The sequence below is a fragment of the Coregonus lavaretus genome, assembly GCF_964263955.1.
Source record: "Coregonus lavaretus genome assembly, chromosome: 32".
Taxonomy (NCBI): Eukaryota; Metazoa; Chordata; class Actinopteri; order Salmoniformes; family Salmonidae; genus Coregonus; species Coregonus lavaretus.
Genome location: NC_140019.1, coordinates 11,678,408 through 11,704,641, shown reverse-complemented (window position 1 = coordinate 11,704,641; position 26,234 = coordinate 11,678,408). Strand labels below are relative to the sequence as shown.

Below are 26,234 nucleotides of genomic sequence, written 5' to 3'. Positions count from 1 at the left end.
ATGTCTTTACCGAATAGAAGGAGCTCTATTGTGACGTATGTAGTGCTTGTGCTGTTGGAGTGTTACTGGGAAGCGGTATCCGGGCAGCTCTCCTACTCTGTTTCAGAGGAGGTAAACCCGGGGACTTCTGTGGGAAATGTCGCTAAGGATCTAAACCTCAATATCCAGGATTTGGAGTCCCGTATGTTTCAGATTGTCACCGGGTCCAAGAGAAAGTATTTTGATGTAAATCTAAAGACTGGTGTTCTCTATGTGAATGAGAGAATAGACAGAGAGGAGCTCTGTGCGAAGGCTCCGAAATGTATTGTGGGTGTAGAGGCCGTTATCAACAATCCGTTGAAGCTTTACCGTTTAGAAATTAATATTTTAGATGCAAATGATAATGCACCGTCTTTCAGTGCTAAATCACAAAGTATAGACATTGCAGAGAGCACGTTGTCTGGTGTTAGATTCCCCCTACTATCGGCATATGATGCTGATGTGGGGAAGAATGGTGTCAATACATACAAGCTTAGTTCTAATGAACATTTTTCCTTAGCGGTGCATAAAGGAGGAGGGAGTGTGTCTGCTGACTTAGTGCTGCAGAAAGCTTTAGACCGAGAGAAACAGCCTGTGATCCAGCTCACACTGACCGCTGTAGATGGAGGAAATCCTCCGAAGTCAGGCACCTCGGAAATTACTGTTATTGTTTTGGATAATAACGACAACACTCCAGTATTTACAAAATCGTTGTATAAGACTCGCGTTTTAGAAAATGTTCCGACTGGGACAACATTATTAACTCTTAACGCAACAGATGCAGATGAAGGAGCGAACAGTGAAATAATATATTCTCTGAGCAAAAAAGATCAGGACCATATATTAGATGTCTTCTACATTGACCCAACTACAGGGACATTAACAGTTCAAGGCAAAATAGATTTTGAGGAACACCCTGCCTTTGAGATACGGGCGCAGGCGAGTGATAGAGGCCAGCCCCCGATGGCAGCACATTGTAAAGTGCTGGTCGAAGTGGTGGACCTCAACGACAATGCCCCTGAGATCACTGTGACGTCACTCTTAAACACAGTGAAGGAGGACGCTAAGGAGGGCACTGTCATTGCTCTCGTGTCAGTCCTCGATAAAGATGGTGGAAAAAACGGAGTTGTTCATTGTAAGGTGAAGAATAAGGTCCCTTTTAAGTTAGAGACTAACTATAACAATTATTATTCTTTAGTGGTCGATGGGCCTCTTGACAGAGAGAGCGCTTCTCAGTATAATGTCACCATCACAGCTACGGATGAAGGGACCCCGCCTCTCTCCAGCACCAGCGTTATTACTGTTCACGTTTCTGATGTGAATGACAACGCTCCTCACTTCTCAGAACCCGTGATGAATGTTTATGTGAAAGAGAACAGTCCGGTAGGCGAGATAATCAAAACAGTGTCGGCATTTGATGCTGACGTCAATGAAAATGGTCAGGTGACCTACTCATTCTTAGAGAGTAACAGCAACTCACTACCGCTGTCTACAATGGTCAATATACATTCAGTGACTGGAGATATAGTCAGCCTGCAGTCTTTTAACTATGAGGAGGTAAAAACGTTCAATTTTAAAGTTCAGGCCACAGACTGTGGTGTTCCTCCTCTCAGCAGCAACGTGACTGTGAACGTTTTTATTCTGGATGAGAATGACAACAGTCCTGGGATTCTCGCGCCCTATTCTGAGCACGGCTCCGTTAACACTGAGAACATTCCCTATTCTGCTGAAGCGGGCTACTTTGTGGCCAAGATCAGGGCTGTAGACTCCGATTCTGGCTACAATGCGCTGCTTTCTTATCACGTCTCTGAGCCGAAGGGAACCAACCTCTTCCGAATCGGAACCAGCACCGGGGAACTAAGGACTAAGAGGAGAATGAGTGACAATGACCTGAAGACTCACCCATTGGTCGTGTTAGTTTCTGATAACGGAGAACCCTCACTGTCAGCGACTGTGTCTATTGACGTAGTGGTGGTTGAAAGTACAGGTGAAATCCATACTCAATTCAGAAATGTACCGAGAAAGGAGGAGAGCTTCTCTGATTTAAACCTCTATTTGCTGATCTCCATTGCCTCGGTGTCAGTGATATTTTTACTGAGCCTCATCAGTTTAATAGTTGTGAAATGCCACAGGACAGACGACAGTTTCAGAAGGTACAGCGCCCCAATGATCACCACACACCCTGACGGGAGCTGGTCTTACTCTAAATCTACTCAGCAGTATGACGTGTGTTTCAGCTCAGACACACTGAAGAGTGACGTAGTGGTTTTCCCCGCGCCATATCCACCTGCAGATGCAGAACTGATCAGTATTAATGGAAATGACACCTTTAACCGGACTCAAACATTACCCAACAAAGACAAGGTAAGAAATTACGTTTTCAGTCATACCAGAAATCCGATTTTCTCCTATCCTAAAAATATACATTTGCTTTGGTGTACTTTTCATTGTGTTTGGATGACGTAGTCTTTTGTTTCGCTTTCTCATTGAAATTACTTCAAATGAATAATAGAGCTCTTACTGCCTTTACAAGTTGTAATAACTCCTTGCTTTTCGCTCGCTGTCAAGAGAAACATACTTGCTCTGTCCAAGGTGCTGAAACGTGTCACGGACTTTCACTGCCTGCTTTTGCCAGTTGTTTGAACTAATGTAGTAGATGCGGCTTTTGCCATTACTCCATTTAGAACTTTTCATATTAAAAAGAAGATAGCCCTACATGTGCTCTGATATTATGGTCTTCATTCAGATTTTGTGTTTGTGTGTCATGACATGTAGGCTAATATGTTTTTCTGAGTTAGTGTAAGCTCATACATTCCCCATTTGGCGTCACTGTTGACCGTGGCATTGAGATATTGTATTTGCTGTCTCGAGGCCCCTCCCAGTTTCAGAGGGTGAGGAAATTTCTCCGGGCTTTGTTACAAAGAGACGCAGGATGAAGAGAGGCTGCATCGGCGTTTACCGTGTTGAAATTCAGCTGGATTTGATACATATATTTTTTCGATGATTTGATTGTTTCACGGAAATTCATCTCTTTCGATCTATGCTTGGCTCACATTCGATGGAATTATGTCTTTACCGAATAGGAGCTCTATTGTGACGTATTTAGTGCTTTTGCTGTTGGAGTGTTACTGGGAAGCGGTATCCGGGCAGCTCTCCTACTCTGTTTCAGAGGAGGTAAACCCGGGGACTTCTGTGGGAAATATCGCTAAGGACCTAAACCTCAATGTCCAGGATTTGGAGTCGCGTATGTTTCAGATTGTCACCGGGTCCAAGAGAAAGTATTTCGAGGTAAATCTAAATACTGGTGTTCTCTATGTGAATGAGAGAATAGACCGAGAGGAGCTCTGTGCGAAGTCTTTGAAATGTACAGTCAGTGTAGAGGCCGTTATAAACAATCCGTTGAAGCTTTACCGTTTAGAAATTAATATTTTAGACGTTAATGATAATGATCCGTCTTTTAGAATAAAATCACAATCTTTAGACATTGCTGAGAGCACATTACCTGGACTAAGATTCGCTCTGTCAGAGGCCTCTGATGCTGATGTGGGGAAGAATACTGTTAGTACATACAAGCTTAGTCCGAATGAATACTTCTCGCTTGATACACACAAAGAAGGAGAGAGTGTGTCTGCTGAGTTAGTGCTGCAAAAAGCTTTAGACCGAGAAAAACAGCCTGTGATCCATCTCAGACTGACCGCTGTAGATGGGGGAAACCCTCCGAAGTCTGGTACTTCAAAGATTATTGTTAATGTTTTGGATAACAATGATAATGCTCCAGTTTTTAGCAGTTCATTATATAAGACTCGAATTTTGGAAAATCTACCCCTCGGTACAACAATCATCACTTTGAATGCAACCGATGTCGATGAAGGTACAAATAGTGAAATTGTGTACTCTCTTAGGAGCAAGGAACAGGACCATTTCTTAGATATTTTTCAAATAGACTCTAAAACAGGTATCATTACAGTTAAAGGGAATATTGACTTTGAAGAAATCCCTGCCTTTGAGATCCGTGCTCAGGCGAGTGACAGAGGCCAGCCCCCGATGGCAGCGCATTGTAAAGTGCTGGTAGAAGTGGTGGACCTCAACGACAATGCCCCTGAGATCACTGTGACGTCACTCTTAGACACAGTGAAGGAGGACGCCAAGGTTGGCACTGCAATTGCTATTGTGTCAGTTCTCGATAAAGATGGTGGGAAAAATGGAGTTGTCCATTGTGATGTTCAGAATAAAGTCCCTTTTAAGTTAGAGACTAACTATAAAAACTATTATTCGCTAGTGGTTGATGGGCCTCTTGACAGAGAGAGTGCTTCTCAGTATAATGTCACCATCACAGCTACGGATGAAGGGACCCCGCCTCTCTCCAGCACCAGCGTTATTACTGTTCACGTTTCTGATGTGAATGACAACGCTCCTCGCTTCTCAGAACCCGTGATTAATGTTTATGTGAAAGAGAACAGTCCGGTAGGTGAGATAATCAAAACAGTGTCAGCATTTGATGCTGACGTCAATGAAAATGGTCAGGTGACCTACTCATTCTTAGAGAGTAACAGCAACTCAGTGCTGCAGTCTACAATGGTCAATATAAACTCTGTGACTGGAGATATAGTCAGCCTGCAGTCTTTTAACTATGAGGAGATAAAAACCTTCCAGTTTGAAATACAGGCCACAGATTCTGGTGTTCCTCCTCTCAGCAGCAACGTGACTGTGAACGTTTTTATTCTGGATGAGAATGACAACCGTCCTGGGATTCTCGCGCCCTATTCTGAGCACGGCTCCGTTAACACTGAGAACATTCCCTATTCTGCTGAAGCGGGCTACTTTGTGGCCAAGATCAGGGCTGTAGACTCCGACTCTGGCTACAATGCGCTGCTTTCTTATCACATCTCTGAGCCCAAGGGAACCAACCTCTTCCGAATCGGAACCAGCACCGGGGAACTAAGGACTAAGAGGCGAATGAGTGACATCGATCTGAAAACTCACCCATTGGTCGTGTTGGTTTCTGATAATGGAGAACCCTCACTGTCAGCGACTGTGTCTATTGATGTAGTGGTGGTTGAAAGTACAGGTGAAATCCAGACTCAATTCACAAATGTACCGAGAAAGGAGGATAACTTCTCTGATTTAAACCTGTATTTGCTGATCTCCATTGCCTCGGTGTCAGTGATATTTTTACTGAGCCTCATCAGTTTAATAGCTGTAAAATGCCACAGGACAGACGACAATTTCAGCAGGTACAGCGCCCCAATGATCACCACACATCCTGACGGGAGCTGGTCTTACTCTAAATCTACTCAGCAGTATGACGTATGTTTCAGCTCAGACACAATGAAGAGTGATATAGTAGTTTTCCCCGTGCAGTATCCACCTGCAGATGAAGAACTGATCAGTATTAATGGCAACGACACGTTTAACAGGACTCAAACATTACCCAACAAAGAAAAGGTAAGAAATACAGTTTTCTCTAAACACAGTAATCCTTTTTCTATTTTTTACTAAACATGTTTTCCTTGTTTTATGCTTCTCAATGTTTTGATGACGCTGACATATACTTCACTGTCTCATCTGAATGTTCAGTGAAATAATGGACTTCTTATTTCCTTTACAAGTTGTTAATACGGCTTGGTTTTTACGTGCTGTAAATTCAAACTTGGGTGCGCTGTCCATGGTGCTGAAACCCATCGTGGTCAAACGTTGTTTTTTTACTAGAACGAATAGCTGTTTTGCCCTTTGTAGGCCTGTATTTAGTAGACCCTGGCATTTTGAGCAGAACTTCCATTATGTGCTCAGATATATCATTGTTATCATGCTCAGATTGTGCCTTTGTGTAATAGAATAATGTGTTTTTCTGAATTATTGTAAACTCGTTCCGGTACCACGTGGCGTCACTGTTGACCGTGGCTTTGAGATTATATATTTGAGTCTCGAGGCTCCTCCCAGCTTCAGAGGGTGAGGAGATTTCTCGGGGCTTTGTTATAAAGAGACGATGAACGAGAGAGAGACGGTTGTCGAAGGTCACATCGGTGTTTACCGTGTAGAAATTCAATTGGATTTGATTAATATATTGTTTTATGCTTTGATTGATCTCTTTTGATCTATGCTTGGCTCACGTTCGATGGAATTATGTATTTACTGAATAGAAGGAGCTCTATTGTGCCATATTTTTTGCTTATGCTGCTGGAGTGTTACTGGGAAGCGGTGTCAGGGCAGCTTTCCTACTCCGTCTCAGAGGAGGTAGCCCCGGGGACTTCAGTGGGAAATATCGCTAAGGATCTAAACCTCAATGTCCAGGAGTTGGAGTCGCGTATGTTTCAGATTGTCACCGGGTCCAAGAGAAAGTATTTTGAGGTAAATCTAAAGAGTAGTGTTCTCTATGTGAAAGAGAGAATAGACAGAGAGGAGCTCTGTGCGGAGGATCTGACATGTACAGTCAGTGTAGAGGCCGTTATCAGCAATCCGTTGAAGCTTTATCGAATAGAAATAAATATTCTAGACGTTAATGATAATTCCCCGTCTTTTCCTACGAGGTCACAGTATATAAATATAACAGAAAACACATTAGCCGGTGCTAAAGTCCCCCTAAAATCCTCTCATGATGCGGATGTTGGTAAGAATACTGTTAGTATGTACAAGCTTAGTCCCAATGAATATTTCTCTCTGGCTACACACAAAGGAGGAGAGAGTGTGTCTGCTGAGTTAGTGCTGCAGAAAGCTTTAGACCGAGAGAAACAGCCTGTGATAAAACTCACACTGACCGCTGTAGATGGAGGAAATCCACCGAAGTCTGGCAGCATGGCTGTTATAGTTAATGTGTTGGACATAAACGACAACCCCCCTGTTTTCAGTAAATCGCTATACAAAGCCAGTGTTTATGAAAACGTACCGATTGGAAACTCGATAATAACACTAAATGCTACTGATTTAGATGAAGGACCAAATGGTGAAGTATTCTTTTCATTTAGCGAGTTTGGAAAAGGCAACTTTGCTGATATTTTTGTAGTAGACGCAAAAACTGGGATGGTTACAAACAAAAGAAATATAGATTTTGAAGAAAACAAAGCTTTTGAAATCCGTCTTCAAGCAAATGATGGGGCCAACTCTCCGATGACATCTCACTCCAAATTGTTGATTGAAGTATTAGACATCAACGACAATGCCCCTGAGATCACTGTGGCATCACTCTTAGACACAGTGATGGAGGACGCTAAGGTTGGCACTGCCATTGCCATCGTGTCAGTTCTCGATAAAGATGGTGGACAAAACGGAGTTGTCCATTGTGATGTTCAGAATAAAGTCCCTTTTAAATTGGAAACAAACTATAAAAACTATTATTCATTAGTTGTAGATGGTCCTCTAGACAGAGAGAGCGCTTCTCATTACAATGTTACCATCGCAGCTACGGATGAAGGGACTCCACCTCTCTCCAGCACCAGCGTTATTACTGTACACGTTTCTGATGTGAATGACAACGCTCCTCGCTTCTCAGAACCCGTGATTAATGTTTATGTGAAAGAGAACAGTGAGGTAGGAGATGTCATTAAAACCGTGTCTGCAGTTGATGCTGACGTCAATGAAAATAGTCAGGTGACCTACTCATTCTTAGAGAGTAAAAAAAACTCAGTACCGCTATCTACAATGGTCAATATCAACTCAGTCACTGGAGATATAGTCAGCCTGCAGTCTTTTAACTATGAGGAAATAAAAACTTTCCAGTTTAAAGTTCAGGCCACAGACTCTGGTGTTCCTCCGCTTAGCAGCAACGTGACAGTGAACGTTTTTATCCTGGATGAGAATGACAACCGTCCTGGGATTCTCGCGCCCTATTCTGAGCACGGCTCCGTTAACACTGAGAACATTCCCTATTCTGCTGAAGCGGGCTACTTTGTGGCCAAGATCAGGGCTGTAGACTCCGACTCTGGCTACAATGCGCTGCTTTCTTATCACGTCTCTGAGCCGAAGGGAACCAACCTCTTCCGAATCGGAACCAGCACCGGGGAACTAAGGACTAAGAGGCGAATGAGTGACAATGACCTGAAGACTCACCCGTTGGTCGTGTTGGTTTCTGATAACGGAGAACCCTCACTGTCAGCGACTGTGTCTATTGACGTAGTGGTGGTTGAAAGTGCAGGTGAAATCCAGACTCAATTCAGAAATGTACCGAGAATGGAGGAGAGCTTCTCTGATTTAAACCTGTATTTGCTGATCGCCATTGCCTCGGTGTCAGTGATATTTTTACTGAGCCTCATCAGTTTAATAGCTGTAAAATGCCACAGGACAGACGACAGTTTCAGCAGGTACAGCGCCCCAATGATCACCACACACCCTGACGGGAGCTGGTCTTACTCTAAATCTACTCAGCAGTATGACGTGTGTTTCAGTTCAGACACACTGAAGAGTGACGTAGTGGTTTTCCCCGCGCCATTTGCACCTGCAGATGCAGAACTGATCAGTATTAATGGAAATGACACGTTTAACAGGACTCAAACATTGCCCAACAAAGACAAGGTAAGACATAATGTTTTCAATTAGTACATCAATATTTTGTTCTCCTGTCATTTACTGAGCATTTACTCTGCTTTCTTGTGCATTTTAAGGTATTTTTGATGGTGTGGTCGTTAATGTACATTTTACTGCCTATGTAAGTTGTAAAAATGCCGTTTTATTTACCTGTTGTAAACAGAAACACCAATGTGCTGTCCATGGTGCTGAAACGAAAAATTGTATTTTTCTTGGTGTTTGAACTAATGAAGTGATTGCGCTTAGTACATTTATTAGAACTACTGATATGAACTTACACATGTAATCAGATATTATGATCATTAGCCTTGACTTGTGTCTGGGTTTTCTGGAATGTAATGTCATCTAAGCTCATATATCCATGCGTACATTCCCCACGTGGCGTCACTGTTGACCGTGGCAATGAGATATTGTATTTGGTGTCTCCAGGCCCCTCCCAGTTTCAGAGGGTGAGTACATTTCTCGGGGCTTTGTTACAAAGAGACGCAGGATGAGAGAGAGAGACAGAGACTGGTCGGAGGCCACATCAGTGTTTACCGTTTATAAATTCTGGATTTGAAACGTATTTCTCGAAGCTTTGATTGTTTGACAGATATTCGTATCTTTGGATCTATGCTTTGCTCATGTTCGATGGAATTATGTTTTTACCGAATAGAAGGAGCTCTATTGTGACGTATTTAGTGCTTGTGCTGCTGGAGTGTTACTGGGAAGCGGTATCCGGGCAGCTCTCCTACTCGATCTCAGAGGAGGTAAACCCGGGGACTTCTGTAGGAAATATCGCTAAGGATCTAAATCTCAATGTCCAGGAGTTGGAGTCGCGTATGTTTCAGATTATCACCGGGTCCAAGAGAAAGTATTTCGAGGTAAATCTAAAGACTGGTGTTCTCTATGTGAATGAGAGAATAGACAGGGAGGAGCTCTGTGCAAATGCGCCTAAATGTACAGTCAGTGTAGAGGCCGTTATAAACAATCCGTTGAAACTCTACCGTGTAGAAATTAATATTTTAGATGTTAATGATAATGCTCCATCTTTCCGAGCCAAATCACAAACTATAGACATTGCTGAAAACACTTTTCCAGGGGTACGATTTCCGTTGTTAGACGCATCTGATGTAGATGTTGGAAAGAATGCTCTCAATACATACAAACTTGGCCCTAGCGAGCATTTTTCCTTAGCGGTGCACAAAGGGGGTGAGAGTGTGTCTGCTGAGTTAGTGCTGCAGAATGCTTTAGACCGAGAGAAACAGCATGTGATCCAGCTCACACTGACCGCTTTAGATGGAGGAAATCCAGCAAGGTCAGGTACATTGGAAGTAATAGTTAATGTTCTGGATATTAATGATAACGCTCCAGTTTTCGCTACGTCATTGTATAAGACACTTATTATTGAAAATACACCAATAGGAACAACTGTCATAACTTTAAATGCGACAGACTTAGATGAGGGTACGAATAGTGAAGTTGTTTACTCTATCAGCAAAAATGAGAAGGATCATATCCTCGAGATTTTCGATATTGAGCCAAAAACGGGGACAATTACAGTTAAAGGTAAAATTGACTTTGAAGAACATACTGCATTTGAGATCCGTGCGCAGGCAAGCGATAGAGGCCAGCCCCCAATGGCAGCACACTGTAAAGTGCTGGTCGAAGTGGTGGACCTCAACGACAATGCCCCTGAAATTACTGTGAGGTCACTCTTAGACACAGTGAAAGAGGACGCTAAGTTTGGCACTGTCATTGCTCTCGTGTCAGTCCTCGATAAAGATGGTGGCAAAAACGGGGTGGTACATTGTAAGGTTATGAATAAGGTCCCCTTTAAGTTAGAGACCAACTATAAAAATTATTATTCTTTAGTGGTCGATGGGCATCTTGACAGAGAGAGTGCGTCTCAGTACAATGTCAACATCACAGCTACGGATGATGGGACCCCGCCTCTCTCCAGCACCAGCGTTATTACTGTACACGTTTCTGATGTGAATGACAACGCTCCTCGCTTCTCAGAACCCATGATGAATGTTTATGTGAAAGAGAACAGTCCGGTAGGAGATGTAATTCAAACCGTGTCTGCAGTTGATGCCGATGTCAATGAAAATGGTCAGCTGACCTACTCATTATTAGAGAGCAACAGCAACTCACTTCCGCTGTCTACAATGGTCAATATAAACTCAGTGACTGGAGATATAGTCAGCCTGCAGTCTTTTAACTATGAGGAGATAAAACAATTCCAGTTTAAAGTTCAGGCTACAGATTATGGTGTTCCTCCGCTTAGCAGCAACGTGACTGTGAACGTTTTTATCCTGGATGAGAATGACAACAGTCCTGGGATTCTCGCGCCCTATTCTGAGCACGGCTCCGTTAACACTGAGAACATTCCCTATTCTGCTGAAGCGGGCTACTTTGTGGCCAAGATCAGGGCTGTAGACTCCGACTCTGGCTACAATGCGCTGCTTTCTTATCACATATCTGAGCCCAAGGGAACCAACCTTTTCCGAATCGGAACCAGCACCGGGGAAATACGGACTAAGAGGCGAATGAGTGACAATGACTTGAAAACACACCCGTTGGTCGTGTTGGTTTCTGATAACGGAGGACCCTCACTGTCAGCGACTGTGTCTATTGACGTAGTGGTGGTTGAAAGTACAGGTGAAATCCAGACTCAATACAGAAACGTACCGAGAAAAGAGGAGAGCTTCTCTGATTTAAACCTGTATTTGCTGATCGCCATTGCCTCGGTGTCCGTGATATTTTTACTGAGCCTCATCAGTTTAATAGCTGTAAAATGCCACAGGACAGACGACAGTTTCAGCAGGTACAGCGCCCCAATGATCACCACACACCCTGACGGGAGCTGGTCTTACTCTAAATCTACTCAGCAGTATGACGTGTGTTTCAGCTCAGACACAATGAAGAGTGACGTAATGGTTTTTCCCGCGCCAAATCCACTTGCAGATGCAGAACTGATCAGTATTAATGGAAATGACACGTTTAACAGTACTCAAACATTACCCAACAAAGAGAAGGTAAGAGTAACATGCTTCACGAATGTGTATAAAAAAAATTAAACACAGAAATCAGTTTCCATCCCATCCCTTTGCTAGCAATGTGTATGCTTTGGTGTGCTTCCCAATGTATATCTATGACGTTGTTCTTTGCTTTCTCTGTCTCCTTTAAGTAATCAGTTAAATAATTGGGAACTTACTGCTTTAACAAGTTGCAAAAATGTTCACAAGCCGCCCCCTATCTAGAGGATAATGTGTCCGCTGTCCATGGCTGAAACGCACCAATTTGTGTGCTGTCCGCTTTTGCCAGGTTTTTTATCCAATGGAGGGCTTTGCTTGCCCTAGTATATTTAGTAGACCTTGTTATAGTAAACATAACTTACACAAGTGCACAGATAAACACTGAACAAAAATATAAACGCAACATGTGAAGTGTTGGTCACATGTTTCATGAGCTGAAACAAAAGATCCCAGAAATGTTCCATATGCACAAAAAGCTTATTTCTCAAAAATGTTGTGCACAAATTTGTTTATATCCCTGTTAGTGAGCATTTCTCCTTTGCCAAGATAATCCATCCACCTGACAGGTGTGGCATATCAAGAAGCTGATTAAACAGCATGATCATTACACAGGTGCACCTTGTATTGGGTACAATAAAAGGCAATTTTAAAAATGTGCAATTTTGTCACACAGCACAATGCCACAGATCTCTCAAGTTGTGAGGGAGCGTGCAATTGGCATGCTGACTACATGAATGTCCACCAGATCTGTTGGCAGAGAATTGGGGGGGGGGGGGGGCTTATTGCTGAGGAGTATTTCAGGGAAAAACTAATTCGGAATGGCTGGGCATGGCTCCCAAGTGGGTGGGTCTAGGCCCTCCAAGGCCCACCCATGGCTGCAACCATGCCCAGTCATGTGAAATCCATAGATTAGTGCCTAACACATTTATTTCAATTGACTGATTTCTTTATGTGAACTGTAAGTCAGTAAAATCTTTGAAATTGTTGCATGTTGCGTTTATATTTTTGTTCAGAATAGTATAGTCATCATGCTTAGCTTGTGTTTGGGTGTCATGTAATTTATTGTGATTTTCTGAAGCTCATACATTTACCACTTGGCGTCACTGTTGACCATGACATTGAGATATAATATTTGGTCTCGAGACCCCTCCCAGTTTCAGAGGGAGAAGAGATTTCTCGGGGCTTTGTTACAAAGAGATGCAGGACGAGAGGGAGACTGGTCGGAGCGGAGTACACATAGGTGTTAAGCGTGTTGAAATTAAGCTGAATTTGACACGTACATTTTTTCGATGCTTTGATTGTTTGACGGATATTCTTCTCTTTGTATCTATGATCGGCTCACTTTCGATGGAATTATGCCTTTACTGAATGGAAGGATATCTATTGTGACGTATTTAGTGCTTTTGCTGCTGGAATGTTACTGGGAAGCGGTGTCCGGGCAGCTCTCCTACTCCGTCTCAGAGGAGGTAAACCCGGGGACTTCCGTGGGAAATATCGCTAAGGATCTGAACCTCAATATCCAGGATTTGGAGTCGCGTATGTTTCAGATTGTCACTGGGTCCAAGAGAAAGTATTTCGAGGTAAATCTAAAGACTGGTGTTCTCTATGTGAATGAGAGAATAGACAGAGAGGAGCTCTGTGCAGAGGATCTCAAATGTATAGTCAGTGTAGAGGCCGTAATCAACAATCCGTTGAAGCTTTACCGTTTAGAAATGAATATTGTAGATGTTAATGATAACGCTCCGTCATTTAGTGCGAAATCACAAACTATAAACGTTGCTGAGAGCACTTTACCTGGAGTTAAATTCACTTTATCAGAGGCCTCTGATTTGGATGTTGGTAAGAATACTGTAAGCACATACAAGCTTAGTCCTAATGAATACTTCTCTCTTGACATACACAAAGGAGGAGAGAGTGTGTCTGCTGAGTTAGTGCTGCAGAAAGCTTTAGACCGAGAGAAACAACCTGTGATAAAACTCACACTGACCGCTATAGATGGAGGAAATCCACAGAGGTCTGGCACGTCACAGATTATAATTAATATTTTAGATATTAACGATAACCTTCCGGTATTTAGTAGCTCTTTGTATAAGACTCGAATTTCCGAGAATGTGCTCATAGGAACAACGGTAATCACTGTGAACGCGACGGATGCTGATGAAGGTGCAAATAGTGAGATTGTTTACTCTCTTAGGAATAAAGATCAAGACCGTATTCTAGATATATTTGAAATCGACCCCACCTCTGGCGTTATAACAGTAAAAAGCAATATTGACTTCGAGGAAAGAAAAGCGTTTGAGATCCGTGTAGAGGCAAGCGATAGAGGCCAGCCCCCGATGGCAGCACATTGTAAAGTGCTGGTCGAAGTGGTGGACCTCAACGACAATGTCCCTGAGATCACTGTGACGTCACTCTTAGACAGAGTGAAGGAGGACGCTAAGGTTGGCACTGCCATTGCTCTCGTATCAGTCAGTGATAAAGATGGTGGCAAAAATGGAGTTGTCCATTGTGAAGTTGAGAATAAAGTCCCTTTTAAATTGGAGACAAACTATAAAAATTATTATTCGTTAGTTGTAGATGGGCATCTTGACAGAGAGAGCGCTTCTCAGTATAATGTCACCATCACAGCTACGGATGAAGGGACTCCACCTCTCTCCAGCACCAGCGTTATTACTGTAGACGTTTCTGATGTCAATGACAACGCTCCTCGCTTCTCAGAACCCGTGATTAATGTTTATGTCAAAGAGAACAGTCCAGTAGGTGAGATAATCAAAACAGTGTCGGCAGTTGATGTTGACGTCAATGAAAATGGTCAGGTGACCTACTCATTCTTAGAGAGTAACAGCAACTCAGTACCGCTGTCTACAATGGTCAATATAAATTCAGTGACAGGAGATATAGTCAGCCTGCAGTCTTTTAACTATGAGGAGGTAAAAACGTTCAATTTTAAAGTTCAGGCCACAGACTCTGGTGTTCCTCCGCTCAGCAGCAACGTGACTGTGAACGTTTTTATCCTGGATGAGAATGATAACAGACCTGGGATTCTCGCGCCCTATTCTGAGCACGGCTCCATTAACACTGAGAACATTCCCTATTCTGCTGAAGCGGGCTACTTTGTGGCCAAGATCAGGGCTGTAGACTCCGACTCTGGCTACAATGCGCTGCTTTCTTATCACATCTCTGAGCCCAAGGGAACCAACCTCTTCCGAATCGGAACCAGCACCGGGGAACTGAGGACTAAGAGGCGAATGAGTGACAATGACTTGAAAACACACCCATTGGTCGTGTTGGTTTCTGATAACGGAGAACCCTCACTGTCAGCGACTGTGTCTATTGATGTAGTGGTGGTTGAAAGTACAGGTGAAATCCAGACTCAATTCAGAAATGTACCGAGAAAGGAGGAGAGCTTCTCTGATTTAAACTTGTATTTGCTGATCGCCATTGCCTCGGTGTCAGTGATATTTTTCCTGAGCCTCATCAGTTTAATAGCTGTAAAATGCCACAGGACAGACGACAGTTTCAGCAGGTACAGCGCCCCAATGATCACCACACACCCTGACGGGAGCTGGTCTTACTCTAAATCTACTCAGCAGTATGACGTGTGTTTCAGCTCAGACACACTGAAGAGTGACGTAGTGGTTTTCCCCGCGCCATATCCACCTGCAGATGCAGAACTGATCAGTATTAATGGAAATGACACGTTTAACAGGACTCAGACATTACCCAACAAAGAGAAGGTAAGAGTAACATGCTTCACGAATGTGTAAATGTTTTTTTAAACCCCAGCACGGTTTGGTATTGCAGTTTTGGGGAAAATTACAGACATTTGTCAATTGTAGTTGTATCATGGTTTCAGACTTATAAGCCTACACGTGTTTGCATGGTCAATTTTATTTTTTATGTCGTATGAGAATATGTATTGGCATACTGTACAATGTGCAAAAGAACATCGCTGTGAAAGTACGGACGCTGTCGGTGGTGGTGAAACGGTTAGTGTACTTTGGTTTCGAAGGGCAGTGACCTTTTCGAATCAATGCTTATCATCGTTGAAAGTGGAATGGACTCATTCAAGTGGTAGAACATTTGTTTTATTTTTTGTTTGTTTCTCTCTCTGCTTTGTCTCCCCATTAACTCTCAATCTGGCAGTTTTTATGTGCATTCAAATAAGGACAGCTGTCCTTATGTCTAACCTTTATTACCACTATTTATACGTGACTATAAGAAAAACTCGTTTTAAATGTTCCCAAGTTTGTCATTTCACATTTTGCAGTTCTTATCATGAGCGAGTGTATTCGAATTCGACTCTACGGTGTGGTTGACTCTATCGTGTAGTTCATTCCGATTTGAGACAACATTGGTCGCTGGTTATACACAGTGATCTTTGCTTTTTTGCTTACTACTATCACAATAGGTACATTATATAGTATTTAAATTGAATTAAATCAAAAACGTAACACATGGTGTCGCTATAGACCACGAAAAGCAGAGAAGTCACAGATATTTTAATACTCCTCCTCTGAAGGAAAAAAAGAATAAGGTTGGCAGAGCGCTTTGTGAAGAGAAACAGTCGAGTTGTGATGAGACGGAGAGGGCTGAGCTGTGTACAGAATGTCCAACATATAACGGAATATTTCGGGTTTTGATGGATACATGACCTTACTTTTTGGATTCATTTTTTTTCTATACATGCTACAATGGATCATCGAAGACAAAGAGAAAGCGTTTGGATTCAGTGCGTCGCGTTGCTTTGTTTATTTGACTGGTCTGCAGCGCAGATCTCTTACTCCGTTTCAGAGGAGGTGGACAAAGGCACGTTTGTTGGGAATCTAGCTAAGGATTTAAACCTGAATGTACACGAACTGGAGTCAAGGGGTCTAAAGATTGTTTCCGGACAGAGTAAGAGGTATTTCGAGGCTAATTTGAAAACTGGGACACTGTTCGTTAACGAGAGAATAGACAGAGAGGAGCTTTGTCCGAATACGGTAAAGTGCTCTCTAAATATACAGGCCATATTGAGCCATCCTATGCTTCTCCACCGCATTGAAGTAAATATTATTGATGCAAATGACAATGCACCGTCATTCTTAGAACAATATCATACATTTAACATTTCAGAATCTTCTTCACCCGGTGAGAGATACCCTCTACCTATAGCTATTGACGCAGATACGGGCAGTAACTCAGTAAAGAGCTACAAGCTGAGCCCGAATGAATACTTCTCCCTGGATGTACAGAGCGGTGGAGAGCAGAGTGTGTCTGCTGAGTTAGTGCTGCAGAAAGCTTTAGACCGAGAGAAACAGCCTGTGATCCAGCTCACACTGACCGCTCTAGATGGTGGAAAACCTCCCAGATCTGGGACGTCACAAATCATAGTTCACGTAATAGATGTCAATGATAACTCGCCAACATTTAGCAAATCACTATACAAGGTCCGTGTTAATGAAAATGTATCTTTAGGGACACAAATATTGAAGTTAGAGGCTACAGATTTAGACGAGGGTCCAAACGCTGACATGTTATATAGCTTTATGAAGCGTGGAAATGTCAACTATGCAGACATGTTCTCCATAGATTCACAAAGTGGTGAGATTACTGTAAAGGCGAATTTAGATCACGAGGAAAATGCAGCATATGAGATACGTGTGCAAGCGACAGACCAAGGCCCCTCGGCCCGCAGTGGTTACTCTAAAGTGTTGGTTGAAATTATTGATATCAATGACAATGCTCCCGAAATATCTGTGACGTCACTTATGAGCCCAGTGAAGGAGGATGCTGAGATAGGGACAGTGGTTGCCTTGGTGACAGTTACAGATAAAGATGGAGGTAAAAATGGCTTCAGTAACTGTAAACTCGTAGGGTCTGTTCCTTTCAAACTAAAGTCGAACTACAAAAACGATTATTCTTTACTGGTAGATGGGCATCTGGACAGGGAGAGCGCTTCTCAATATAACGTCACCATCACAGCTACGGATGAAGGCAGCCCGCCTCTTTCCAGCACCAGCTTTATTACTGTTCACGTTTCTGATGTGAATGACAACGCTCCTCGCTTCTCAGAACCCGTGATTAATGTTTATGTCAAAGAGAACAGTCCGGTAGGTGAGGTCATTTATAAGATGTCTGCTTTTGATCCTGATTCAGATGACAATGCAAAGATGACGTATTCGTTATTAGATAAAAGTGTTCCAATATCATCGTCTGTAAATATAAACTCAGATACAGGAGATATAGTCAGTCTGCAGTCTTTTAACTATGAAGATATAAAAACTTTCCAGTTTAAAGTTCAGGCCACAGACTCTGGCGTTCCTCCGCTCAGCAGCAACGTGACTGTGAACGTTTTTATCCTGGATGAGAATGACAACAGACCTGGGATTCTCGCGCCCTATTCTGAGCACGGCTCCGTTAACACTGAGAACATTCCCTATTCTGCTGAAGCGGGCTACTTTGTGGCCAAGATCAGGGCTGTAGACTCCGACTCTGGCTACAATGCGCTGCTTTCTTATCACATCTCTGAGCCCAAGGGAACCAACCTCTTCCGAATCGGAACCAGCACCGGGGAAATAAGGACTAAGAGGCGAATGAGTGACAATGACCTGAAAACTCACCCATTGGTCGTGTTGGTTTCTGATAACGGAGAACCCTCATTGTCAGCGACTGTGTCTATTGATGTAGTGGTGGTTGAAAGTACAGGTGAAATCCAGACTCAATTCAGAAATGTACCGAGAACGGAGGAGAGCTTCTCTGATTTAAACCTGTATTTGCTGATCGCCATTGCCTCGGTGTCAGTGATATTTTTACTGAGCCTCATCAGTTTAATAGCTGTAAAATGCCACAGGACAGACGACAGTTTCAGCAGGTACAGCGCCCCAATGATCACCACACATCCTGACGGGAGCTGGTCTTACTCTAAATCTACTCAGCAGTATGACGTGTGTTTCAGCTCAGACACACTGAAGAGTGACGTAGTGGTTTTCCCCGCACCATATCCACCTGCAGATGCAGAGCTGATCAGTATTAATGGAAATGACACGTTTAACAGGACTCAAACATTACCAAACCAGGAGAAGGTAAGAGTAATACGCTTCAGGAATGTGTGAATGTGTTTTAAACTCCAGCTTCGGTACTGCAGTTTTTGAGATAATGACAGAGATTTATCAAATGGTTTCAGAGTTATCATACATATGTTTGCATGGTACATTTCGTTTTTGATATCTTATGAGAATATTTGTGGGCATAAATTGCTAGGAAATGTGCATAAGAACATAGCCGTGAAAGCACAGACGCTCTCCGTGGTGCTGAAACAGTTAGCTTTCTTTCGTTTCGAAGGGCAGAAGCCTTTTCGGATCGATGCTTTTCATCGTTGAAAGTGGAATTGACTTATTCAAGTGATGTAGAAAGTTGGTTTGAAATCTATTTTTAGCTCTCTGCTTTATCTTCCCCATGAACATTCAATATGGCATTTTTCTATTTTATATGGGCGATCAATAGGGCCTCCTGTATTTGGTTTCCTGAGTCTTCGTCAGCTGTCCTTATTACTACCCTGTATCACCACGACTTTACATGACTATTGATACTCATTTTAATTGTTCCCCAGTGTTTACCGTTTTACACGTCCCAATTTGAGCAACTGTATTCAAACTTGACTCTATCATGTGGTTGATTCATAGTTAGTACAACATTGGCCACTGGCTACGTTTACAGTCATATTTTCTATTTGCTTACTACTATCACAATAAGTTAATGATGTGGTATAAACATATTAATTAAATCAAACAAGTAACACATGGTGTCGCTATAGACCACGAATGGGAGAGGAGTCACTGATATTATATGACTCCTCCTCTCTGAATGAAAAAAGAACACCGTCACATGTCCGGAGCGCTTTGTCAAGAGAAACACTCGAATTGTGATGAGAGGAAGAGGGCTGGGTTGTGTGGATCTCTTACTTGACGGATTTTTGTGGTTTTAATGGACATGCGACTTCGATTTCTGGAATAATACGCTTTGTACAAGCAGCGATGGGTCGTCGAATACAAAGAGAAAGCATTTGGATTCAGTGCGTCGCGTTGTTTTGTTTATTTGACTGGTCTGCAGCGCAGATCTCTTACTCCGTTTCAGAGGAGGTGGACAAAGGCACGTTTGTGGGGAATCTAGCTAAGGATTTAAACCTTAATGTACAGGAACTGGAGTCGAGGGGTTTAAGGATTGTATCGGGACAGAGTAAGCGGTATTTCGATGCCAATTTAAAAACAGGGGTTCTGTACATTAATGAGAGGATAGATCGAGAGGAGCTTTGTTCGAATGCGATGAAGTGTTCGCTAAACATACAGGCCATATTGAGCCATCCTACGCAGCTCCACCGCATTGAGGTTAATATTTTAGACGTAAATGACAATGCACCATCTTTCCTTGAAAAATTCTACTCATTCAACATTTCTGAATCATCATCCACAGGCGAGCGATACCTTTTACCGATAGCAATTGATTCAGACACGGGCAGTAACTCGGTAAAGAGTTACAAGCTGAGCCCGAGTGAACACTTCTCCCTGGATGTACAGAGCGGTGGAGAGCAGAGTGTGTCTGCTGAGTTAGTGCTGCAGAAAGCTTTAGACCGAGAGAAACAACCCGTTATCCAGCTAACACTGACTGCTGTAGATGCAGGAAAACCTCCACGATCTGGGACATTGCTGATAATAGTGAATGTAATTGATGCCAATGATAATTCACCCACGTTCAGTAAGCCGCTGTACAAGGTTCGCGTTAATGAAAATGTTCCGTTCGGAACTAGAGTGATTCAGCTAAATGCCACAGATTTAGATGAGGGAGTCAACGGTAAAGTTGTATTTTCCTTTATCAAACGTGGTAACGTGAACCCCTCTGATATGTTTGATATAAATTCAGACACTGGAGAAATCACAGTTAAGGGAAGTTTGGATTATGAGGAAAGTCCTGCATATGAAATTCGTGTGCAGGCGACTGACCAAGGCTCATCACCCCGTAGTGCACACGGTAAACTATTAGTGGAAGTTATTGATTTGAATGACAATTTCCCAGAAATATATGTGACGTCACTCATGAGCCCAGTGAAAGAGGATGCGGAGATAGGGACAGTGGTCGCCTTGGTGACAGTTACAGATAAAGATGGTGGTAAAAATGGCCTCACTAACAGTAAACTTGTTGGGCCAGTGCCCTTTAAATTGAAATTGAATTATAAAAACGATTATTCACTAGTGGTTGATGGGCCTCTAGACAAAGAGAGTGCTTCTCAGTATAATGTCACCATCACAGCTACGGATGAAGGGACCCCGCCTCTCGCCAGCACCAGCGTTATTACTGTAGACGTTTCTGATGTCAATGACAACGCTCCTCGCTTCTCAGAACCCGTGATTAATGTTTATGTCAAAGAGAACAGTCCGGTAGGTGAGGTCATTTGTAAGATGTCTGCTTTTGATCCTGATTCAGATGACAATGCAAAGATGACATATTCTTTATTAGATAAAAGTGTACCAATATCATCGTCTGTAAATATAAACTCAGATACAGGAGATATAGTCAGTCTGCAGTCTTTTAACTATGAGGAGATAAAAACTTTCCAGTTTAAAGTTCAGGCCACAGACTCTGGTGTTCCTCCGCTCAGCAGCAACGTGACAGTGAACGTTTTTATCCTGGATGAGAATGACAACAGACCTGGGATTCTCGCGCCCTATTCTGAGCACGGCTCCGTTAACACTGAGAACATTCCCTATTCTGCTGAAGCGGGCTACTTTGTGGCCAAGATCAGGGCTGTAGACTCCGACTCTGGCTACAATGCGCTGCTTTCTTATCACATCTCTGAGCCCAAGGGAACCAACCTCTTCCGAATCGGAACCAGCACCGGGGAACTAAGGACTAAGAGGCGAATGAGTGACAATGACCTGAAAACTCACCCGTTGGTCGTGTTGGTGTCTGATAACGGAGAACCCTCACTGTCAGCGACTGTGTCTATTGATGTAGTGGTGGTTGAAAGTACAGGTGAAATCCAGACTCAATTCAGAAATGTACCGAGAATGGAGGAGAGCTTCTCTGATTTAAACCTGTATTTGCTGATCGCCATTGCCTCGGTGTCAGTGATATTTTTACTGAGCCTCATCAGTTTAATAGCTGTAAAATGCCACAGGACAGACGACAATTTCAGCAGGTACAGCGCCCCAATGATCACCACACATCCTGACGGGAGCTGGTCATACTCTAAATCTACTCAGCAGTATGACGTGTGTTTCAGCTCAGACACACTGAAGAGTGACGTAGTGGTTTTCCCCGCGCCATATCCACCTGCAGATGCAGAACTGATCAGTATTAATGGAAATGACACGTTTAATAGGACTCAAACATTACCCAACAAAGAGAAGGTAAGGTCTCTACATAAACCGGCCTATACATTTTCTGTTGAAGCATATTTGTTTTACTCCTTTGAACTCGCAGTCAAAGAATATTGTTTTCAAAGTTGATATTACGTTGAAAACAGCCATCAACTCATGAGTTTTCACATTGGCTTTGTTTTGCACTCTATGTATGGCCTCCTGGCTTCATAAAGCGAGTGTTGCTGTCCATGGTTCTGAATGCGTGTTAAACTTCAGAGCTGAGGGTTCCGCCAAGCGTGCAATGCTCTATGAGGTATAAATTGATTTTTATGAAGCTGTACATTTTTGTTGCGCTTCACGAATGTGTAAATGTGTCAAACCCCAGCAAAGTCATAAGTTTGTAGGGTATTGTGAGAAAATACACAGGAACGTAAACAACATATGGGAAATATACAGATGCATAATTTTTTCAGATTGATGATATAGGCCACACAACTAGTATTGACATTGTCAGCCTAAAGGTGCATATGCCTACTGCATCTGTATCCATCGCATTTTTTTCCAACGGACTATGTTCAGCAAGCGGTGAAAGCTTACCGGGTGCTTTCCGTGGTGCTGAAACAGTTTTTGCTCTCTGCTGATAGGAGCAGTGTTCTCTTTAGATTAATACTTGTCACTGGTGTAATGGAATAGATTCAAGGTGGTAATTCAAGTTTAAGAATTGTTACTTTGCGGTCTAGGGAGCATCACACTGTTAAACCCCCTTGAGCTTTGTATATCAATATCCCATCTGTCTTTTTTTATTTTCCCTTTATTTAACTAGGCAAGTCAGTTAAGAACAAAATCTTCTTTACAATGACGGCCTACACTGGAAGAGGCTTGGCCAATTGTGCGCCGCCCTATGGGACTCCCAATCACGGCCGGTTGTGATGCAGCCTGGAATCGAACCAGGGAGTCTGTAGTGACGCCTCAAGCACTGAGATGAGCTGCAGTGCCTTAGACCACTGCGCCACTCGGGAGCCTTTACTCCCCTTTGATTGTTATAGCTTGTCATTGTTATCAGAACATGACTATCTGAACATTTATTTAATTATATTAGGTTGACTTTTCTTTAGCTAGTTTGTCTGTGTTTTGCATTGAATAGAACGCTTTTCCTTTAAATACATAGGCATTTCGTGTAGTGAATGTTCAACATGAGACCGTCTACTAGAGATTATCTCAATATTCTAACTAGTCAAATAATATACACTTTTATATTACATTAGTAATATAGGCTATATACAACACACGATGTCGCAATAGACCACAGAAATTGATATTCCATGACTCCTCCTCTCTGAATGTAAAAGAGAATAGCGTCACTATTCCCGAGCGCTTTGTGACGAGAAACACTTAAATGGTGGTGGAACGGAGAGGGCTAGGTTGTGTACAGGATCTCTCTAACGGATAATTTTTTTAGGTTTCATGGATATGTGACTATATTCTATTGGATTCATTTATTTTGTACATGCAACAATGGATCATCGAAGACAAAGAGAAAGCGTTTGGATTCAGTGCGTCGCGTTGCTTTGTTTATTTGACTGGTCTGCAGCGCAGATCTCTTACTCCGTTTCAGAGGAGGTGGACAAAGGCACGTTTGTTGGGAATCTAGCTAAGGATTTAAACCTTAATGTACTCGAACTGGAGTCGAGGGGTCTAAGGATTGTATCGGGACATAGTAAGAGGTATTTTGATGTGAATTTGAAAACAGGGGTACTGTTCGTTAACGAGAGAATAGACAGAGAGGAGCTTTGTCCGAATACGGTAAAGTGCTCTCTAAATATAGAGGCCATATTGAGCCATTCTATACTTCTCCACCGCATTGAGGTGAATATTTTAGACATCAATGACAATTCTCCGTCATTCATTAAAAAGGTTGCTACTTTTAACATATCTGAAATTTCATACCCCGGCGAGCGATACCCACTACCAATAGCGAATGACGCAGATACGGGCAGTAACTCGGTAAAGAGCTACAAGCTGAGCCCGAATGAACACTTCTCCCTGGATGTACAGAACGGTGGAGAGCAGAGTGTGTCTGCTGAGTTAGTGCTGCAGAAAGCTTTAGACCGAGAGAAACAGCCTGTGATCCAGCTCACACTGACCGCTGTAGATGGAGGAAAACCTCCAAGATCCGGAACACTGCCTGTGGTTGTAAATGTCATAGATGCTAATGATAATTCACCCACATTTAGCAAGTCGCTATATAAGGTCAGTGTGCCTGAGAATGTACCTTTAGGTTCTACAGTCTTAACACTCAGTGCTACTGATTTAGACGAAGGACTACACAGTAAACTTGTGTATTCATTTATTGAGCGTGGGAATCTGAATCCTGCTGATATGTTTGCCCTAAATGTAGACACTGGTGAAATGACTGTAAAGGCCAATTTGGATCATGAGGCAAATGCTGCGTATGAAATCCGGGTGCAAGCAACGGACCAAGGTCCCTCACCCCGCAGTGGTTATTCTAAAGTGTTGGTAGAAGTCATTGATGTCAATGACAATGCTCCTGAAGTCTCGGTGACGTCACTTATGAGCCCAGTGAAAGAGGATAGTGAAATGGGGACAGTGGTCGCCTTGGTAACTGTGATAGATGAAGATGGAGGGAAAAACGGCCTCACCAAATGTAAACTTGTTGGCTCTGTTCCTTTTAAACTAAAGTCGAACTATAAAAACTATTATTCGTTAGTGGTCGATGGGCCTCTTGACAGAGAGAGTGCTTCTCAGTACAATGTCACTATTACAGCTACGGATGAAGGCAGCCCGCCTCTTTCCAGCACCAGCTTTATTACTGTTCACGTTTCTGATGTGAATGACAACGCTCCTCGCTTCTCAGAACCCGTGATTAATGTTTATGTCAAAGAGAACAGTCCGGTAGCTGAGGTCATTTATAAGATGTTTGCTTTTGATCCTGATTTAGATGACAATGCAAAGATGACGTATTCGTTATTAGATAAAAATATTCCAATATCATCGTCTGTAAATATAAACTCAGATACAGGAGATATAGTCAGTCTGCAGTCTTTTAACTATGAGGAGATAAAAACTTTCCAGTTTAAAGTTCAGGCCACAGACTCTGGTGTTCCTCCGCTCAGCAGCAACGTGACAGTGAACGTTTTTATCCTGGATGAGAATGACAACAGACCTGGGATTCTCGCGCCCTATTCTGAGCACGGCTCCGTTAACACTGAGAACATTCCCTATTCTGCTGAAGCGGGCTACTTTGTGGCCAAGATCAGGGCTGTAGACGCTGACTCTGGCTACAATGCGCTGCTTTCTTATCACATATCTGAGCCCAAGGGAACCAACCTCTTCCGAATCGGAACCAGCACCGGGGAACTAAGGACTAAGAGGCGAATGAGTGACAATGACCTGAAAACTCACCCGTTGGTCGTGTTGGTTTCTGATAACGGAGAACCCTCACTGTCAGCAACTGTGTCTATTGATGTAGTGGTGGTTGAAAGTACAGGTGAAATCCAGACTCAATTCAGAAATGTACCGAGAAAGGAGGAGAGCTTCTCTGATTTAAACCTGTATTTGTTGATCGCCATTGCCTCGGTATCGGTGATATTTTTACTGAGCCTCATCAGTTTAATAGCTGTAAAATGCCACAGGACAGACGACAATTTCAGCAGGTACAGCGCCCCAATGATCACCACACATCCTGACGGGAGCTGGTCTTACTCCAAATCTACTCAGCAGTATGACGTGTGTTTCAGCTCAGACACGCTGAAGAATGACGTAGTGGTTTTCCCCGCGCCATATCCACCTGCAGATGCAGAACTGATCAGTATTAATGGAAATGACACTTTTAATAGGACTCAAACATTACCCAACAAAGAGAAGGTAAGGTCTCTACATAAACCGGCCTATACATTTTCTGTTGAAGCATATTTGTTTTACTCCTTTGAACTCGCAGTCAAAGAATATTGTTTTCAAAGTTGATATTACGTTGAAAACAGCCATCAACTCAAGAGTTTTCACATTGGCTTTGTTTTGCACTGCATGTATGGCCTCCTGGCTTCATAAAGCGAGTGTTGCTGTCCATGGTTCTGAAAGCGTGTTAAACTTCAGAGCTGAGGGTTCCGCCAAGCGTGCAATGCTCTATGACGTATAAATTGATTTTTATGAAGCTGTAAATTTTTGTTGCGCTTCACGAATGTGTAAATGTGTCAAACCCCAGCAAAGTCATAAGTTTGTAGGGTATTGTGAGAAAATACACAGGAACGTAAACAACATATGGGAAATATACAGATGCATAATTTTTCAGATTGATGATATAGGCCACACAACTAGTATTGAC

At 42.8% G+C, this 26,234-nt stretch overlaps 5 protein-coding genes across 5 annotated transcripts; all 5 read left to right on the top strand.

The window, feature by feature from the left end:
* Positions 1-2,793, top strand: LOC311107688 (protocadherin alpha-4-like; the record flags this gene model as incomplete). The annotated part of the gene is made up of 2 exons (XM_084150208.1): positions 1-2,401; positions 2,765-2,793. The coding sequence occupies 2 exons, from the start codon at positions 1-3 to the stop codon at positions 2,791-2,793; spliced, it is 2,430 nt and encodes an 809-aa protein (XP_084006334.1).
* Positions 2,794-3,084: 291 nt separating this feature from the next.
* On the top strand, positions 3,085-5,517 carry LOC311107687 (protocadherin alpha-8-like; the record flags this gene model as incomplete). The annotated part of the gene is made up of 1 exon (XM_084150207.1): positions 3,085-5,517. The coding sequence occupies one exon, from the start codon at positions 3,085-3,087 to the stop codon at positions 5,515-5,517; it is 2,433 nt and encodes an 810-aa protein (XP_084006333.1).
* Positions 5,518-6,189: 672 nt separating this feature from the next.
* Positions 6,190-8,547, top strand: LOC311107685 (protocadherin alpha-4-like; the record flags this gene model as incomplete). The annotated part of the gene is made up of 1 exon (XM_084150205.1): positions 6,190-8,547. One exon carries the CDS (start codon positions 6,190-6,192, stop codon positions 8,545-8,547), a length of 2,358 nt encoding a protein of 785 aa, XP_084006331.1.
* A 1,607-nt stretch (positions 8,548-10,154) lies between these two features.
* On the top strand, positions 10,155-22,039 carry LOC311107684 (protocadherin alpha-4-like; the record flags this gene model as incomplete). The annotated part of the gene is made up of 3 exons (XM_084150204.1): positions 10,155-11,555; positions 12,998-13,151; positions 19,806-22,039. The coding sequence occupies 3 exons, from the start codon at positions 10,155-10,157 to the stop codon at positions 22,037-22,039; spliced, it is 3,789 nt and encodes a 1,262-aa protein (XP_084006330.1).
* A 1,368-nt stretch (positions 22,040-23,407) lies between these two features.
* Positions 23,408-25,876, top strand: LOC311107683 (protocadherin alpha-3-like; the record flags this gene model as incomplete). Its single annotated transcript, XM_084150203.1, has 1 exon — positions 23,408-25,876. The coding sequence occupies one exon, from the start codon at positions 23,408-23,410 to the stop codon at positions 25,874-25,876; it is 2,469 nt and encodes an 822-aa protein (XP_084006329.1).
* Positions 25,877-26,234: the final 358 nt, after the last annotated feature.